Genomic DNA, 20,791 nt, shown 5'->3' with positions numbered 1-20,791 from the left:
CTAAATATGGAGGGACACCAAGGTTAAACAATGGGGTAGGTGTGCTTCGCACTGTGGTAAAGGCCATTTGAAGATACAGATGATATTAGTGGTGTTAAAACAATTTACGGACAATGAGTTCCTGCTGTGTTGCATGTAACTGAGATCAGCATTGATCGAGTGTTCTGCGATGTGTAACCATAGCACAGACTTAAAATGATTGCTGGTAAGGGTGTGACTTGCAAACACCTCTCTCTGTGTCATAATTGACATCTTAACATAAATTAAATGTAACATATATTTAAAATATTAATATAGCAAATTCGGTCAATTAGGAATATGCTAAGTATAGCACTAGATATGGCTACCCCCTGATTCAGCTGTTGTTTGCCTTACCCACAGAATGCTTTGTTTTTCACTTCTGGAAGGAGGGGTTACCAAGGGTCTCAATTTTGCAGGAGCTCCTTGCTTAGTTTCACAGTATCTAGACAATGTTCTGCTTTACGTCAAACATATTGTGTCAGACATCGCCCCAATAATGGAGATGACAACCTTTTTTCAGTCCCTTTCTGGGCTACTTGTACACTGGGGTAAATAGTGTTTGTTCCCCTCTGAGGAATGTAACAGCTGATGAAAATGATAGGTATTACTGGATCCACTGCGGTGAACCTATGATAGATGTAAGTATTCACAAGTATGGGTGTTTCACTTCAATGCAAATCTTGTTTCTGAGAACATGCATAGGTGGTTAGTGGTGTTATATATGTCGGTGGCCTTCTGAGAGTAATTCTCCCTGCCCATAGACTAGCCCAGATTAAAATGGTGGTGTGCAACATCTGTTTGACATTACGGCTGCCTAAACACTTGCGGGTTCAGTTGATTAGAATTCAGAGAACTATGCCTCATTTTGACAGGAGCAAGTACAAGAAACCCTGCACTATACCATTATGTCAGCCATAGGGGGATACATCTGATACACCTTTTTTTTAATTTTTTTTTTTTTAAACTGAACAATGCCTAGTTTACCAGATACAGTACTGTCAGTGCTCTTGATACTTCCTATGTGTCCATACAGGCTTTGATACTGTAGACTCATGGAAAGAGCAAATTATGAGGCTATTATTTGTGTATTTCCATTCAATTATTATTTTCTATTCTTATTATATCTATTGTGTATCTGAATATATATTAATGCTTCAAAAAGAATGAACTAATGATGAAAAATTATCAAGAATTATGTTACAAGCAACCGATGCATTTTTATTCTTTGCAGAGTTTGTCACGCCTGTCATGTGCATTTAAGACTGAGAATAAATCACGCTTGGTGGTTTGCGATCTTGGAAACCCCATGAAAGCTAAAACTAAAGTAAGATTTCCTTACCTGTACACATTTTTTATGATTCATTTTTGAACTCTAAAAAAACTATTCGCCTTAACAGTTCTGTGACAACTTGGAAATGTTAGAATGTTTCTAAAATATTAGAAAGCTAAAAATATTAAGCAAATTCGAAAAATACACACAAGGAACAATTGAAACGTTAGTAAAGCAGGACACCTTAGTTACTTTAAAATAAATGGCTAAGAACATTTCTTCACAGTATAAAAAAAAGCTTGTCTTTATTATCAAGTACAAAGAGAGATTACATTACATGGAGGCTCTGTTTACTTTTTACCCATGCAAGTACGTACACCTCCCACGATAAGAGGCTTGAGTATGTATTCAAAGATACAACATGATGAGGTTACTGCATTCATCCTATTGCACCCCATAGTATGATATTACTTTGTCGTAGATATTGTTCATGCATTATTTTCTTCATTTCAGCTGACAAAGAACGTTCATAAGATTTTTTGTTCCTGGGTATGTTCCTCAAAATTATTGTACCCAATGCAGGTACACTGGAGAAGTGGTGGGACTCCTTGATGTAATACCTTAGACAGCACCATACTTTTAATAGTTTCACATCTTTGTATGTGCGCTCGTCCCACTTTAGGTGTTTCATTAAGTGAGTTGCATTTCGTAGGTTTAAGGCATCCAGACGAAAATAAATGTAAATTTTTTTTATCCTATAGATTCTCCGTTGTGATCATAGATATCTTAAATGCAGATCATTTTGAGGCTCCTTAAACCAAGTGGTGGGGTAGGCTATGGAGTAATAAGTTCATAAGGGATCCTTATCCTTTTCCACTACAAGAGAGAAGTATTGGGCCTAGCTGATTGTACTATTGTCTTGGAAGTGTTAGTCGAATGCAGTGAGTTTGAATTAGTACTCCTTTGTAGGCCAAAGTGCTTCATCCATACACTGTTAAGTTCTAATAAATCAGTTAAAGCGTAGAGGTGCATACAGCTATGGTACATGCAGCTGAAGTCTGTGTACTCACTTAAGCATGGTCAGATCCAATGATGAAATGCCCTGGGTTGAGCTGTTAATAAGAGAATAATTATAGAACTGATGTTTAAATGAATGCTATTTCTGCAGACCTACATAATGGGTTTAGGCCGGTTAATTATTTGGGGTCTAACATAGTGAGCTCCCACTTACTCCTTTAGGTTGCCATATTGCATGGCCTATGCCTGTTACACATTGACCTCTGTTGCCCTAGTTTCTTGAACTGTTGAATTTGTGCCTTACAACCAGCCTCTATATATTAACTAATTCTCTCTGAAAGTTTATTTGCTGTTTTGGTTTTGGAGTTGTGCCTATATGTTATTCAGAAATCTCAGCTGAGGGATAAGCAGTATGTGAGTCAAAAAATATTAGAACACAGCAAGCACCCACACCCGGCCTCCCTTTGCTGCTGAAGAGTTTTTGATGGTCCCTGATGCCCAATAACCAGTACCTGATCAAAACGTACAAGTGGTGATCCAAGATGAGAGGATGTGGGTGCCCGGTGGTATTAGGGCAGCTGGGTGTGGCTGGTGCTACTTTTGCTTGCCTTGACTGCAGACTTGGTGATTTTGCCAGCAGTGGCAATCATCTTCTCAACAGCATAGATGACTCTGACAACCACGTCTGCCTCATGTCACAGACAGCAAGATCGAGGGCAAGGGGGTTGTTGGAGAAGCTTTGCACAAACCTGGATTTTCCTGGAATAATGCTTACAATAGTATCTCCAGAGATGAGTGTGTGGGGCTACCTTCTTGCAGGACCGTCTGTCAATCTTCTTAACCTCAGTGAATTTGTTGGCAATGTGAGCTGTATGTCAATCCAGTGCTCAAACGTCTTCCTTGCTATTCTGGCTTGAGTGATTCAGAATAATCTCCTGAGCTGTGACTCTTCTAGCCTTCACCGGAGTGGGGGGAGAGAGGCAGAGGCATCACCAGCCACATTCCTTCTTTGCAGACCTTTGTGAAAAGCCACAATGTTTGTGTCAACCAAAATTGCTTTATTAAAAGCTAGTTCAGCTAAGAAATTATTGGCTCTGTTTAATTGCTTGATTCCCATCACTTTAACTGTGTAAATATTACTGAGACTTGGTTACAGAACATTACTAGTACTATCATCACAGAAATGAGTCCCCAATCTAAATAAAAACTAACTATCCATTATGACTCTAAAAGAGACAAATGTATTTCATTGATATAAAAAGTCTGTAATCCCTGCATGCAAGTTAAGGTAGATGTGCTGCATTGCTGTGGGTTGACTGCAATTTGTTGTACCTCTTAACTATTGTATTTCTCCCAAAGCATATCCTCTCCTGGTTGGAAACTCACATCTTGTGATTTTTAGTAAATTTAAAATCTTGAAGACTAATTGTGTGCACAACAGATCTCCATCATATTGCCATTATCTCAGTATTATGCATTACGTCTTCGTTGTGAAACAGTATTCCGACCTTGCCTCCTTTGTTCTGCCACCAGATTGTGATGCCTATTACCAGGGGGTGCAAAGATAAAGTTCATTCCTCCGATTTGATGACTATGTGCGGAATCATAGATGTCCATCACAGTCAGTAACAACCTACAGAAGCCACTTATCAACTTACTGAGCTTACCTACAAACTCATTGGTTAAAATAGTTTTAACATCGCTGGCTTACAAACAGAATAATAATTCAACAAAATAGCACTCTTGCAACGCAACCTGAAAACAACTCTTAATCAAGAGTATAAGGAAAGGTAGAAAGTTTTACACAGACAATTAAAAAAATGAAATATATAGATTACACAAAAACATACAAATATACCCTCTGCAATGGCAAAAAGAACTTCTATACTCATTACATCTGACACAATAGCTCCACAAAATGAAGTTTTCAAAATTCTGAAATATTTTTCCCAATATAAAGTAAAACTCATTTATTTTTTCTTCTTGCTGAGAAAATAGATAGTACTTCTGTCCGAATTTCCATCACAGGGACTTCTGAGGAGTATCCTTGGGAGTTTGCTTCAGAGACCTTCATTGATCTGAAACCTGTATCCTTGGACAAACTTCAAGAATGTATAGCCAAAAGGAAATACTCCATTTCCACTTTAAGCACATGTTAATTTGCAATCTTTAAAGACTTTTTGGCAATATCAGATGTTATCACCCTCTCTTTTGCTTTTCAACTTCTCTCTGACAATGGGTGTTATGGCATTCACTGTGAAAGCGGCAGTACTGAAACTGTTCCTGGAAGGCCTAAATTGGACCCCTTGTGCTTGTGAAACATTTCCCCTTTTTTCTAATTCCTGTCATCTGGATCTAATTGAGAAAGTAGTTTATGTAAAGCCTGAAGCTTTTTTAACATTTTTTTTATGTAGTCGAAGGCTTTCCTATCCCTATGCAGGTTGGCATGTAGCCTGGAATAGAAACCAATCAAGTACTTTAGGGCATTACTCCGGACATCATATTGTAAAATACTTAGCGGTGTTTCAGAGACTTGGTACTGCTGGCGTGGTAATCAATTTAAATAAGATGGTTTAGCATCTCTATCTCACACCAACAGGGTTGATCCCTGCTCGCAGTGTTTCCTTTTACTCCTCGGCGACAGACCACGGCTGTCGTTTGAGAAGACTAGGAGCTATACATCACATCTATTAAAATCACAATACTATTTTAAGTTCAGTCAAAAACGAAAGTTTGATGCAAGTTTTAAGGCTTTTATTTTCATTTGGAAGGGTTTAGTAAGCTTTCTTTTCTTTGTATTCTTCATTCAGTTAATTTAAGTATAAGTCCTATTACAGAATTGATTGTAGAAGAAGTTGTTTTGAGAAATCATAACAAATAAGGCATCAAGCGTGTTCCATAAAGGAAAGCATTCCCTGTTCAAGAGAACGGGGTGAAAATGGTGTTAGCAGGGACTCATAAAGAACCCAAGTTCAAGAGGCAAATGCAAGATAGAGCAAAAAGCTCAAATTCAGTCAATCAGTAATGGCTAAACTTCCCATAAAGAGAGGTTCACCAACTTAATAAGTCTCAGGAAATGAAGGGGTAAAAATAATCATGCAGTAACAACTGCATTCAGCAAATCGGGTAGGAAGGGGGCATCAAATCCGCGTTCAGCCTTCAGCATTAAGCATTAAGCCATAAGCATTCAGCTTCAGTGCAGACAAGTAGCAAGGGTGTAGGAAAAGGGAAAATGGAAAAAGCATTAACCTACTCAAAAAACACATACTAGTATAAACAGTTGTTGAAAGAAATGTTGAGGTCGTATAGCCTCTTCTCCTCTCATCCAATCATCTTTTGATTCTTCGTGAGAACAGATTCTTCTCCTCCTGCCATGTGTCCCAGTTAAGCCTGGTAGTTAATGTTGGCATGTTTACATGAACACAGATCTTTCCTAAAATTGCCTTCTCTTTTCACATCGACTTTTGACACACATTTGCATTCGTAGCACTTTGGCTTAGTTTACTAGAAACACTAACCTTGCTTACACAAATCAACTTCACAAGAACACTATCATATTGTCTTAGCACTATGTACAAGGCCTACATGTACGTTGTGCAAATGTGTTTATTAATTACGTCTATATGGCGACACAGCTATCTGTAACATACAAAAAATGGCAGCCTGATCACAGTTTCAGCCCAAGGCAAGGATGCCTTTTTCCATAAATAACCATTTGTTTCCGGGTATAGTCTTAGGAGGCACTTCTGATGACTTAAAGAGGTCTCTACATGCTGAAGCTTTTGCCCAGCAGTTGACTGACATCTCTGTGAGAGGTGTCCAGGTCGTGACCAAGACAGGTGCCTACATTCTTCCCTACCGGTTAATGGGGTTGGTTCATCCAGTAAGCAAATTCTTGACAGGACATACACCTACAACCTAGACACATAGATTTGGGCCTGCATAGTAGGAGTATGCCAGATTATTATATTATTTTATATGCTTGCATATATACATTGTTTCAGCATCTTGGTGGAACTTTTTGTTCTATTCACTTTCCTGACACTCATTATAATTTGCATCTACTTCTGTCTATCGAACATTGCAGCACATATATTCTATACAAGAATCACTGTGGTTCAATAAATATTAAAAACTTCCTTGGTGTTTTCTTTGTATATTGAGCAAAAGAGAGCATAAGTGTATGAGTGAAAGGTCCTTGGTCTGTCACCACAGTTCCACAAGAAACAGGGTTGTGGTGATCAGTGCTTGCCAGAACTGTTTGCTCCCTGTCTAGGTCAGGGGGGGGCCTATGGTCGCACTGTGAGCTAGCTGGTCTAAGGGACAACATATCCCATAGGGGTCCACGGAATCAGTCTGGCACCATCCCAAAGTTTGTCGTCCACAAAAGTGCAGTTCCTACTGATTAGTGAAAACTGCACAACACTCCTTTCCCACGTTCACATACAAGGGGTTTACTAAGACTTATCATGAAGTATGAACCATTTATTGAACTATGTCCCGTATGAGGCTTTTCGAATCTTAGTTTTTCTTTACCATGATTATGAGAACATTTGTAACCTTCTAATAAAACAACTACATGTTATGCTAAACACTAAGCTATGTAAATTATAAAAATCTGCTGCGAAGAATATTATTCAGCACTATGTTTATTTATTATATCAGGAAAATTAAGTTTAAAGATCAACATTTTCTTCTCATTGACTGTATTCATTTTGTGAAATAAAATGAAGCCATTCTATTCAATTATAGTGTTTCTAGCAAAGCATTTCAAAATAAATTATTATTCAAAAACACTCTTGCTATGTAATGTGAAACTTTAAAAAAGAAAAAAACATGTCAAGGTAAGGTCAATTGTAAACATTTTGTGCACTTCTCAGCACATTTAACTTTGCTGCTGGAAAAATGAAGTTTGCTCATTTTTAGGTCTCGCGCCTAGCGTTGCAGTGCGTAGCACTGCTTGCACAGCGAGAGTCCTTTTGTCCGGGGTTCGGAAATCGAGCCTGGAATTGCACACGCTCGTGCGTGTGTTTTTACTTTCCTGTTCTATTTTCCTTGGTGTGCGTGTTTGTTACTTAGACTGCATGCAATACGCCAAAGGCAGGCGCATTGCTCCACCCATGGCCTATTGGTGTCTATTACGCGCACCAAAGGCCATGTGGTTTAAATTATCGTGCCCAGACACGGGCGCAATAATTGAAAAACACATGTTTGATGTGGCGCACGCGCGCGCGCACACCACTTGCGGGCGTGTTTTTTTAAAATTTACAATAGCGTTCGCTTTCAGTGCCGCTTGTCTCTGTATTGCTCGTTCTTTTTGTGTTTGTTTCACACTGCAGCCATAGTTCATGCTTCTCCTTCTCTTATGTCGTTTCTCCCTCCTCCGCTACACTTTTAAACTGTTTCTTTCTCAATTTTTCTTACAAGTGCCATTCCTTCATTCATCTCTGTTTCTTTCTTTTCTCCCCTTGTATTTGCTTCCCTTTTTTTCCTTTACTCTCCCCTTTGTACCTTTCTTCTCTTGCATATTGCTTTCTTCTCGTTCATTTTAGTTCACAATCGCTATGGGCGGGGGAGCCACCTTGTTTTAAGCGCTGTCGCTGTTTTTGCAGAAAAGAAGATAGGTGGCATTTTAAATATATTTCAGCGACATTGTCCCCACACCCACAGGCAGGACACCACGGCTCTGGCTTAATGTTTATTTAGTTGCACATCTTATTTGTTAACCAGACGAGTTAACGCGTTGCAGTGCTATATGGCAGTTCAAACAAGTGTGAGCTAATTTTGCATGCAAATAACAATACATGGTTGCTGTATTCGGGAACATCCTGAGTATTTCAGCAGGATACCTTGTCGTCGAAGCTCCAGGTTTTTATGCGTGGTCACATTCATCAATCTGATTCTTCTTTTGCACCAGTATGTGAATCAGTTCTTTGGGAACTGGACTTCAGACTGAATTGTAATTGTTTTATATGGCGCTTACTACCTGACGAGGCGTCCCTTAGTGCTTATAGGCGAGTTCCACGCAACTCCGAACCCAAAAAGGATCAGTGGCGAATTAGTATAGGGAAATAAGAATTAATTTGAGCGGAGGACATGGAAGTTTGTTGGTTGGTTGGATTGAAAAGGATAATGGAGAGATTAGGGGGAACAATTAAGACATCAAATAAACACAAAGCTTTATACAGCAAAGAATGATCATGTACATGGTTCTTTGAGAACAAAACAACTTGCATGAACTATGGTAAAACCATCAATAACAGCCCAAGTAACAACATACACACTCCTGACTGAAGTAACTCCGCCTCTTTGAGCACCCTTGTCTATACCTTTCCTTCTGTCACAATTTGATTACATTCAAATTGTATGTAATATATTTCCTTTTACAGATTGATATATTTCTAGTTCGACGCTGCACAGACTTTTGTCGACAGCATTTATACTCTCGTTCCTGTCCCTTAAGTTATCACTGTTGATTTAAATCGTGTTGCATGCTGTGGGTCCGTTACATCGCTCCATATTTTGATCAACGCTGTACCGGTGACATTTTATCAGTCTGCCCGACATAGAACTGACGGCTGCCTCGCTGTGCTCGTGCTGCAGCACGCCCTCACAGGCTGCCTCCTCACTGCCTCTGATGCCTTCTCTCATGGTCTCCGACTCATCCCTGACCTGGCGGGATGCGCCTTGCCTGTAGATAGGCTCGCCAAGCATTTCTATATCTTAGACCCTGTCCTACAGGGTGGGGCAGTAGGCGGCATTTACCCTTTCCAAGTTAACTCTTTGAGGCGGGCGTCCATCAGAGCACAGTGTCAGGTTGCAAATTATTGATTTAGGTTCTCGGTATCTGGGGACACTGGGCCTAGGTCACACTCACTAGAGAAGTTGATGGGCCTCTCAAGAAGAAATGTTATACCGTTTAGGACCCCTCTCCCAGATTTTACACCTGGTCTGATCAGCAAAAATTCAAAGTTTCTCAACCCAGATGTTTTAGCGGGCTGGGCGAAAGTTCCTTTTGGCAGATTGGCAATGCGAACTGCGACCTCTGGGCAGACAGGCTTAGCTCCATTCTACTAAGAATGCGACCTGGCTACAGATGAGGCAGGCCAGGCCAGTGGCATAACGAAATTGGGGGGGCTGCCCTGCAGAATCAGTCTTCTACAGATATTCAATGGCCTTGGGCTGAAAGAGGGCCCACAGGAAGGTTGCCTCACCTCATACTGTAAGGTCTACGCTGGGAGCCTGGACCAGTTGGCTGGAGGTCTATTGTTCAGTCATCTAATTGTCAAAGAAACAAGGTCACTGGACTGACTACCAACAAAGATAGGTCGTTCCCTCCAGAGCAGGAGCTGCTAGCGGCCATGCAGCAGCCCCTCCAACTCTTTTCATATGTGAGGCTGCACATTTCTTCTTTGTTACAACTGAGAGCAAGACGTTGATTGTTTAGTGAGACTTGGGCTCAAATTACACAGGATGCTTGGGTGCTCTAGGTGGTAAGGGGCTTCCATTTGGAATCTTACGACACTCCTCAAACTTTTCCCCTTGACACAAATACAATTGTCAACAGAGAAAAAAAAGCTGCAAAATAAATAACATTATTCCCCTTCCCCCATCTGGAGGTTTTATAAGCAACATTTTCCTCCTGGACAAGAAAGTGGGACATAAGTGGTCTGTCATCAACCTAGGGAATACAACATCTGGATTCCCTACAGGTATTTAACAAACATTGGCATAGCCAATAGGTCTCGCCTTTGGGACCTTATAAATGTTTAGCCATGCAACAGTTGATGTTCTTGCACCAAGGATATTGTGCTGGATAACTAAACACTTATAAGGTCCCAAAGGCGAGATCTATTGGCTATGTCAATGCTTTTTTTCTTTTTTTACCATAAGCTATGTTGCGCAGCAGTTCTAGTGCTGTGTAATATGTAAAACAATTGACAGAGCCAATAGATTTTGTAAAGGCGTAACATGCTGGCTTTGCCAGTGCTTGTTAATACAGTAATGAGGGCGGTTTTTAAACGTATTTGCAAATGACATCAGAGATTCCTTCCTTGCAAGGTACCTGCTCTAAAATAAAAATTAATGTGCACGAGGAACCTTTATCCTAGTTTAAAGAAACTGACTTGCGTGGCCATTTGCACATGTTTATTGATAAGCAAGTTTGGCTACTGCTTATGGTATCAATTTCTTAAAAGGAGGGTTCGGTCTACTCACTATGCACAACTTGCTAAGGACTAGTCTATTACAAGCATTTGCAATGCAATAGGTCTTGCATTACTGAATGTTTGAGCTATTGGTATTGCGTTATTATTAGCAATGCCAATAGCTCAAACTTTAATAATGCGAGACCTATTGCATTGCAAATGCTTGTTAGTCTTGGTGCTAATAGAAATTATATATGCTAATATAAATTATATATATATATATATAATTTGGCACATTTAAATGTTGTGCCAATTCAGTATCAATTTGCAGGTTAACATTGCACATGCCTCTTGTACTATATTATTTTGCATTTTAATAAAAGCTTTCTCTCAGTACATTTGGGTATGTTGACACTCCATTGTAGTCTCATGCCTATGTGAAATTGGTCTCAAAGACACTGCCCTGAATCTCATTTAATAATAATTGCTGTGCATCATTCTGCCATCTATTGGTCGAGTCCAGAATTGTCTCCTAGAGTCCCCCTTTTTTTTCTCTCTCTCTTTTTCCGTGGCAGAATCAACCATTTAATGGCCTGTCCATTCCTATATGATGTCAGATGCCCGCACCAGAATCCCTTGTGTGGTCCCCTTCTTCAGATTTTTTTCTACCTTTGGATCTGTAATCATAGCCTTGTAAGTAAGAGGTTAAAGAAAGTTTCTTTAAATTTTCATCTAGGGATCATTGTCCAAACGCAAAGAATCCTGAATGGAGATGAAAGCTAGAAGACAGACGTTGAGGAAATCCAATTTCCACTAAGGAAAAACATCAGTTTTTTTAATAAGCTTACTGTTGTAAGAACATAATCTATGGTGGCTAGTAAATGAGCATGGGTTGGAGCATATCTCCTTTGGATTTAGCCTGAAGTGCCACCACATGTTCGCACATATGGACAGCTAGTGGGTTTGCAACCTGTGTCTTCCAAAGGACCACAGATCAGAGGGGTGTGATGCATTTGCAGAGTTCCAGCCCAAGATTTGTAAGTTAGAAGCAGAGATGTGGTTACTATGCCTTTGCACAGTCACGGCAGAAAACATTGTGGAGAGACCTTAAACCATCCAGCAATGAGGAGAACCCCGAGGAAACCGAGGTAGTACAAGAAAAGGTCTCCAAGGTAATGAAGTCTCTGAAACGGAGTGGAAGAATGCATTGCAGAAGGCCTCGAAAGAAAATGTGGCAAGAATGCACCAGATTACACAAGGGAGCAGTGGTGCAAAGCTGAAACATTCAAACTCAAAATCCTTGAAAAAATCCAAACACCAATGCCAACTGTGATCCAGAACAAGCAAAAAGAACCCCCTGTAGGAAGTTGGCTCTGTATATATTATACCAAAGTAAGGTATAGTGTGCACAGAGTCCAGTGGATCCCAAAAGGCTTACAGAGGTAAAAGTAGACAACACCTTACTCTCTGTTTGTGGTAGTGTGGGCGAGCAGTAAGGCTTTATCAGAGGATAGTGTTAAGCATTTATAGTACACACTCAGCCAAGAAATGATTTCACATACTCAAAGACTGAATTCAGGCCAATTGTTTTTATAAAAAATATTTCTTTAGTTGAATTTTATTCTTAGAACCAAGCAGGACTTGGTACAGGTAAGTAAAGTTGTATAGGTTTGTTCTAGGTTTGTAAAACATTTAAAGACAAGTGATATGTGTAATTACTTTGTAATTACTTTTTAGATTACTCTTGAGATTAATTTTTAGATTACTTTTTCTATTCAGTGTGTGCATAGATATCACACTGGTATTCATCAATGGGGATACCCAGTAACGTGCAGAACCTGGGTACTATTACATTAAACGAACAGTGGTTCTGCCTCAACACACTTATCAAAGTAAAATTTCTTCAAACTTTTTATCCCCTTCTACCGTGGGATTTCATTGAATGTTATATACACATCTGTCTAAACACATATTTAAAGGAAAAGGCACAAATTAATTGTGTTATTTTGAAGCATACTCAGATTTTATATGACAAAAATCACATGAAGGGGATAAAAATTTTGAAGAAATTTAACTTTGATAAGTGTGTTGTGGCAGAACCACTGTTCGTTAGATAACACACTGGGACATTTCCTAGACAAAGGTAAGTAAAGCACTTTGACTTTTAAACACAGTTGCTTAGGCTCCCATACAAACACCACTCAACACTTTGAGGTTTTTCAGAGGGAAAAGAGTCAATGCAATCCTATGGAAGAAAATGTGCTTATTGGTTTGCAGGTAAGCAATCTGTTTTGAGTGTTGCGTTTCTGGGGTTAGAACAAGGGTTCCTCCAGGGTCAAGGATGCACTCAAAGAGCACACTTAGTGGCACTAGGGCAGCCGGGTGCAGAGTGCTGAGGCCCAATGTGGGGCATAGGGGCTTTCAGTTGGTGGCTGCTCTCGGGCAAGCCACTGGTTGTGGGAGTAAAGCTCCTAGGGTTAAGCTCAGGGCAAAGAGGGATCAGAGTTAGCACACAAGTTGAATCCACAGTGGCAAAGGGGCGTCTTGGTGCAGGGTGCAGAGTTGGCGTCGTGTGTCCTGTTGTTTTCAATGGGAGATCTCCAGTCAGAACAAAGACTGCAGGTACGGGCAGGGAGGCTGCCTAAAGGCGACCACCGGTTGGAGAGGTAAGTTGGGATGCAGGGGGATGCCTGGACATCGTCGGTTGGGCCACCCAAGATTGTGGTGCATCGGGTGCTGGGGTATCTTTAGGCATCAGGTTTCCTTACTAGTTCCAGTCGCGGTTGGGGGAGACCCTCGAGCTAGAGGCTTCAACCATCGTCGGGAGACTTGAGGTAGGTCAAGGATCACCAGATGCCAGGTCAGGTGCACTGGGGGACCTCCTCATGGTGTTGGGCCACTGAAACTCGGGCCGAGGGCGTCGGGTGCAGAGTGGTGCAGACTCGCGGAATTGGCCAGGTCCAGAGTCTGGTGCTCAAGGGAGACAGACTCTTTGTAGAGAAGGCCGGGCAGGTCCTCTGGGCTCTGGGGGCTGCTGGCTATTAGACACACCAGGATTCCGCTGGAGCAGGTCGAGGTCGGGACAGGCCTGTAGGGCTGTGGCCAAGGCAGTTGGTGTCCTTCTCTTCTTCCTTCAGCACGGCATTTTGGTCCTTCTTCTTCCTGCTTGTCTGAGGAGGCAAGGTTTGGGGTTGCTCCTAAATACTAAATTTAGGGGCGTTTCAGGTAGGTAGAGATCGGGACCAATTGGTCCCTTCCTTGGGTTGGGTACACCCCCTATTATGCCACCCTCCCATGGTCTCTCTCAGGTTGGCTGGGTCCCCCATCTTCAAGATGGCTGGGACAGAGAGTTGTGTTTTGCCTCGCCTCCTTTACCTGAGGGGTGGAGTTGGGAAAGGTGGGCACACCTCTCCTCCTATCTTGGTTTTCTCGCCGATTCTCCCTCCCAAAGTGGGGGTTCGTACCAGTGGGGGCCAGTTGCTGGGAGCAGCAGCAGGCAGGGATTAGCTAACCAGGATGGCATGCCTGTGAAGCTTCCCCTTCGTGGACCCTACCCATCCTGGGGGAGGAGGTTTGGCACCTCTTCCCAGAATGTGCTTTGTTTCAGGACCCCGAGAGCAGGAGGCTCTCAACCCAGGGGTCCAGAAACATATCTGGGGGTGCAGCTGGTGAGCAGCCACTCAGCCAGCACACTAGAGTTAGGTTGTTTTTCAGGGGGCATCTCTAAGATGCCCTCTGAGTGCTTTTGGCCTGAAATCCAACACTGGCATCAGTGTGGGTTTAATAGGTTGAGACGGTTGATAGCAAACTCATGAGTCTTCAGTAAAGCCATCATGGAGCTGTGGAGTTCGGGGTGCCAAACTCCCAGCCCATGGTTTTGTGGAAATCTGGAATAATTTCTGTTAGCATAAGCTGAAGCCATCTTGGTTATGGCATCCATTTTGTTGGCTTTGTAATTCTCCAATCCTCTGCTGCTCGTCTTTTTCGGGGTGCCAAACTCCCAGCCCATGGTTTTGTGGAAATCTGGAATAATTTCTGTTAGCATAAGCTGAAGCCATCTTGGTTATGGCATCCATTTTGTTGGCTTTGTAATTCTCCAATCCTCTGCTGCTCGTCTTTTTCCCTGCCTGTGCTGTCTATTTTAGTTGACTTCCTGACTCAGCTAAAAGCAATATGCGTGCTAAGAGTTTGTAGCTGCCAGAACACCTGGTCAATCTCTTACTGCTGCCATAAGCACTCCTACTCCCCCTCCCACTTTGCTGACTAAGTGATCTCCCATCTGCCCATGTTTGTCGGTAACTATTCCTGTGTAGGCCTGTACCTTCTATTTGTATCCACATGCTTACTAGTGCAGAAAAAACTGTATATAAGGCCTGTGTTCTGTGACTTCAATGTACTACCTCAGGCAGCACTTGAGAGTGCTGTGTGGACGTAGTCCCGCTCATGAGTGATTAATAAACCTGTTACTTGAATTCCAGCTTGAGTGCCAATCTCTATTTTGTTGGTCTAAGGACCCGTGGACAGAGAGGGGTGACCCTCATTAAAAGGCACATTTCCACATTATAAAATGGCTTTAATGCACTTACAATACCTGTGAATGGCACAGTTACTGTAGGGGCCCAGGGCTCATGCCACTGTGTCCTCAGCTGTGGTATAGTTCACCCTGCCTTAGGGCTGTAAGGCCTGCTAGAGGAGTGACTGAACTATGCCACAGGCAGTGTTTTGTTTGGCATGGCACACAGGGATGTGTGCCATGTCGACTTGTAATTTTAGGGTCTCCCCCTGGTGCACACACTGCACTGGCGGTGTGTATGGGTCACAGGAGGAGTCTCTGAGGGTGGCAAAATAAATGCCTTAGCCCTCAGAGATTTTCTCTGGCTACAAGGCCCTTGGTGCTCATCGCACCTTTTACATTGGACTTATTTGTAGGCCAGCGGAGTGCCAATGTGGGAGCAAAGGTAAATTTTTATGGAAAGAACACAGGCCCTGGGTACCCGATTAGCAGGAACCCAGAGCAAACTTAGTCAAGAAGCATCAAACATCAGGCAAAAAGTGGGGGGCAACTATGCAAAAAGGGGCACTTTCCTACACCCCCTGCTTGAAGTCGATCAATACCATTGGTAGTAACCCCTCGGAACCAACCTCGGCTCCAGAATGGAAGTAAAGGCCTGAGTGCTTGACATTGAACTGAGAGATTTTGACAGCAAGAGGAAAAAAAGTAGACTTGAAGTTGAAATGTATACCCTCTTGAAGAGGAAGGAGGAGCTAGATGATTAACTTAAGGGATAGTGCATCATACTGAAGCCTCAAATGGAAACAGAAGAGCAGTTGTACCATATGGAGCTGGAGCCTCTGACTGCCTGAGTCCCAGGAAGCGGAAGAAGAAGAAATTGTCTATGAAGAAAGGGACCCCAAAGCAAGTCAGTTCGACTTAGGATTCCTATCAGACCTTGAGTCAGTGACGAGGGCTAGCAGGATATAGAGATAGACTCCCATTAAGATGGTTTGGACCCCTCCTGATCTTCACCACCCGTAGACATTGAAGTGTACAGCACCCTTGTTAAAAGGGCAGCAGACACATATAGGATGCAGTTAAAAGGAGGAACAGGCAGAATCATGTTTCCTCCTAGAGCCCATGTTGCCATCACAGAGGAGAAGAACCACTCAGTGTCCTGGACCAAGAAAAGGAGGCCTTGACAGAACAAGCTGCAGCAAAAGCTGTGACAGAGTGGTGAAAAAGTACAAGCGCTCATTCAAACACCCTTCTAACTTCAGAGGCTATCTTGCAATAGACTCAATCATCACTGCTACCGTACACAAAATCGTCAGTGCCCTGTTTTCTCAGAGCCCCCGTCCGATATGAAGAGCAAGAAGATAAAGATGGTATAGTAAAAAATGGAGAGGTCAGATGCCACCCAATGGCTTATCACCATCCCTAAATGTACTGCTCATCAGGTACACCCTCCATCAATGGGACGAGATGGGGAAGCTAATGCAACACCTCCCAGAGTAGTACCAAAAGAGGGCCAAAACAGTCATCCAAGGCTACAGAACAATCTCTAACACCTGCATGAAATCAGCACTGGATACAGCAGACAGCTGTGAGAAGGTACTACCCTAAGGAGGCATGCAGGCTGTGAGTCTCAGGATAGTAACAGGAGGTGGAGGCGGCAGTTCTTACTATGCCTTTAACAGGTGGAACACTTTTCAGACTAGTAGATGACTCACTGCAAAAAATGTAAAGGGGAATAAAACAGCAAAGGCCATGGGTCTTCAGTTTAGAAGGCCATTTTGTAGAAGAAATGGCGCTAAGGAAAGGTCTGTTTGCTAGAGTTGGATCACAACCTGGCAGCCCCACCCAGGTGTAGGCTACAATCCATCTCTCAAAGTGCCCCATCACGGTAGCAATACCTGAGTACACAGAGGCATCCATTTTGAGCAGGAACTAGGGGGGAGAGGTACTGCTTTGTGAGGAGTGGGGCACTCTAACAAGTGATCCACTATCACAATCCCCCTACATTCAACACCCGTGGAAGACCATCACTTCCAAAAAATGGGCTCTGAACATTATTTAACCTGGTTTTCGTATAGAACTGTTAAGCAGGCCTCCAAACATCAAAGAACAAGGAGGAGATTCTGCAGCAAGAGTTGAAGCAAACATGCAAGAACAGATCAGTAAAGGGGTCTACTCAATCTACTGCCTAGTACCAGACCCATTGAAGACCTGCAAGCTTCCAACAGATTCATAAAAACGCAAATATTAAAAATGGTCATGCTGCAGGAGGTTATTCCACATCTCCACAAGGGAAACTACCTGGAAACCATTGATTTCAAGGACATCTCCTTTTCCTGTTCCAAGGAATACCAGACACAAGCAGTTCCTGAGGTTCATCAGGGACAAGGTACTCTGCCAGTTCAGTTATGCCTTATGGGATAAAATCTGAGCCAGTAGTTGTAGCACACTTGAGAAGAAAGAGGATCAATGTCTATTCTTATCTGGACAACTGTCTGGTATTGGCGAGATCGTTCAGACTGTGCCAGGAGAGCCTAAACACAGTCATTGAGACACTTCACAGATTGAAGTTTTCCCTAAACAAAGAGAAATCATCCCCAGTGCCGGAGAGAGAAAACATTTTTTGGGAGTAAGGCTAAACTCTATGGAAACAAATGGCTTCCCAGTTGCTAAGTGAATTCTCACATTGATGTGACAAACTAACTTTTTAGAAGAAGGGACAGTCTATGACAGTGAAGTCAGTTGGGGAAAATATTGGGCATCATCGCATCATGCATACTCCTAAAAACTACCGTGACATGACAGTTTTTAAAGCGCACGTCATTATATTTTGAGCTTTATATAGTGCTAGCTAGACCTGAAGGTACCAGAGCACTTTACAAGTTATGTAAAAACGTGTACAAGAGGTACATGAGGGGATTCATAAGAGAGAAGGCCGCTAGAGGGACTTTCATGGAGGAGTGGGTTAACCCAGATTTTACTAACAGAAGGAGGTAAGGAAGAATTTCATGAGGTGAAGAGGAGAAAGGGTTTCGTTAGATTCTTCGCACCAAACGCAAAAACGCTTCCACTTTAGTTGAAAGGTCTTGTTAGAGCTCTGTGCTCGGGTGTTGGAGAGTATTTACCCAGAAGGGTATCTTGGCGCTGAATAACAGATGTTTATTGTTACCCAACTCCATGGTACTCAATTTATCGACCTCAGAAGGATGAAAGGCTGAGTGGACCCGCCAGTATTTGTACCCGTGCCCATGAGGTCTAACACAAGTCCCCTACAATGGACGCATTAAGCTACCAGACCCGGCAAGGTTACACATGAGACCAGTGCAGGAATGGGTACAATGTCGATGGTCACAGGCAACTGGGACTTAGGATGATCTGGTTTTTGTTACAGAAAAAGTGGAATGATAAATATGTTGGTGGAATGCAAGGAACATTACAGTAGGCAGACTTAAGAACCCAACTCCCTCAGTGTCACAACAGATGCATTCCACACAGGATCGGGGGCCCATATGTGGAGGCTAAACATCAAGACCTCTGGATCTCTGGGGAGGCAGTGGAACATATAAACGTGCCGGAGCTGAAGACTGTGTTTTTGGTCCTAAAGGCCTTCCAGGTACATATCAAAGGGAAGAAAATTCAACTACAGACAGACAACATACCAGGATGTTCTTCCTCCACAAACATAGAGAACAAGGTTGCACACAGTGTCGCAGCTAGCTCAGAGCATGGAAGAGGACGATTTAGAGAAGGATAGCACTAGTAGTCGTCCATCTACTAGGAGTACAGAACACAAAGGAAGCCAGGCTAAAAAGGCAAGCAAGCACTGCACATGAGTGCGGCTAAAACTACAAATAATGGAGAGACTTTTTCAGAAATTGAGAAAACCCCAATAGATCTATTTGCAACATAGGCAAATGCAAAGTGCTAAAACTTTGCATCCAGGTGCCCGAACCAACAACCGGTAATGTCCTGTCACTAGATTAAAAACAAATATGGGGCAAGTCTATATTTCTGGAAACCTTGGCAGTAAATTTATGAAAAGAGCAAATAGTACCCACCGAGAGAGCATATAGCCTAAGCTCCCTTGGCACAACCTATTTGAGGGATCACATACACATTCTGTTGTATGCACATCAGTAAATTTCTTTGCTCGGATATTTAACAATAATAATCAGAAACACATAGATGCTCCAAAACAACTGGTGCAGTGCACGCAAGGTGTGACAAAGATGGAAAAAAAGGTGCACATGTAATATGCACAGTTGACTGATAGTACACTTTTGGTAGCACAGAACTTGTATATGAAGTATACTGTACAAAAGTACCCAGATAAATAGCAGTGAACAGTAGAATACCTTGACGTTTCAACCCCCTATAATGATTTCACAGATGTCTTCATCAGGACTAAAAACATTGGTAGCAACCTATGGTAAATGGAATTATTTGTTCCTGTCAATAGATTAGTCATGGAAATTTGATACCACTTGTGTTAAACGGGTGCAGACAGGTGTCCATGACATTAATTCTCATCACCCCTCAATGGGGCAGATAAACATGATTCTCAGATCTGGTGGAGATGGCACAAAACAATGTGACGAGACTGCCAGCTCATCAAGACCTGTTAACAATGTAAGGAGGCCATGTACACCGCCCGAAACCAGCAATCATCAGCCTAGCAGCATGGATCCTAAAGACATAGATTTTGGACACCTAGGGCTTTCGCATAAGATTCATGGAGACCCTAAGAGAGCCCACATAACCTACCACAAAAATGCTACACAGCAAAATGGAACAGGTTCATGCACTATACAACAGATTAGAGCCTCCGGATAGTTGCCCACATGATGCTACAGTGGTCATGTTTCTACTTATCTGTTAAATGAGGGCTTATCATATCCCTGACTTGAAGTACAATTCTCTGACATAGTAGCCTACACAAGAGGTGTGATAGGAAGAACTGTCTTCAGTACTCCAGTGATTAAGAGATTTCTAGAAGGGGCAATGAGGGTGGCCCAATCAGAATCGGAGCTCACACCACTGTGGAACGTAAACCTAGTTCTAGTGCAGCTCATGAAGTCTCCAGTTGGGCTGATGCATAAGGCGGTCTCAAATGTCTAACACTCAAGATACCCTTTTTGATTGCTGTCACATCACTGCACAGAGTTAATGAGTTGCAAGCACAAGAACCTTACCTACAGATACAAAGGGACAGGGTGCAAATGAGGAAAAGCCCACAATTTCTGGTAAAGGTCTTCTCATATTTTCATGTCAACAAAAGCTATACAGCTGCAACTTTTTTCCAAAATCCAAGAACATATGCAGAAAGGGCACCTTCACATGCTGGATGTCAGAACGGCATTAATGTATTAATGAAATGTACTTGCAATAAACAACTCAAGTCAGGAAAGCAAATCAATTCTTCATCTCTTCGAATCAGCAAGCAAAGACTCGTCAGTAACAAAGGTGACCATTGCAAGATGGATAGTCAATATAGTCAGCCTTGTTACAAGCCAGCAGGTGTAGCGTTTAGACAAAGACCAAGAATGTATTTAACGAGGAACAACTGTGCAAATCTAGCCTTCATAACAAATGTCTCCATAATTGACTTATCTATGGTAGCCACACGGTCTTCTGTACACACCTTCACAAAACACTACAGTGTGGATATTCAAGCAATAAGAAACACAGGTGGGACAAAGAGAATTAAAACACCTGTTTGTAAACACAAATTCATTTCAGCTCAGAAGCCCAAGAGGGCAAAATACCACTACAATGCACGGCATTTGAATCCAGAAAAGATTGATTTGCACTGCAAGACTAGTA

The 20,791-nt window shown here is 42.3% G+C and overlaps 1 protein-coding gene across 1 annotated transcript in view; it reads left to right on the top strand.

Annotated features, from left to right (window-relative positions):
* ITGAV (integrin subunit alpha V) overlaps positions 1-20,791 on the top strand; it is a 382,159-nt gene that overhangs the window by 313,762 nt on the left and 47,606 nt on the right. The window contains exon 21 of the mRNA XM_085648702.1: positions 1,253-1,345. Coding sequence (XP_085504828.1) covers positions 1,253-1,345 — 93 coding nt within the window. The remainder of the gene's footprint in view (positions 1-1,252; positions 1,346-20,791) is intronic.

The sequence above is a fragment of the Triturus cristatus genome, chromosome 3_2 (genome assembly GCF_964204655.1).
Source record: "Triturus cristatus chromosome 3_2, aTriCri1.1, whole genome shotgun sequence".
In the NCBI taxonomy this organism is placed as follows: domain Eukaryota; kingdom Metazoa; phylum Chordata; class Amphibia; order Caudata; family Salamandridae; genus Triturus; species Triturus cristatus.
Note: the sequence above shows the minus strand (reverse complement) of the source record. Positions and strands in the feature narration are given on the sequence as shown.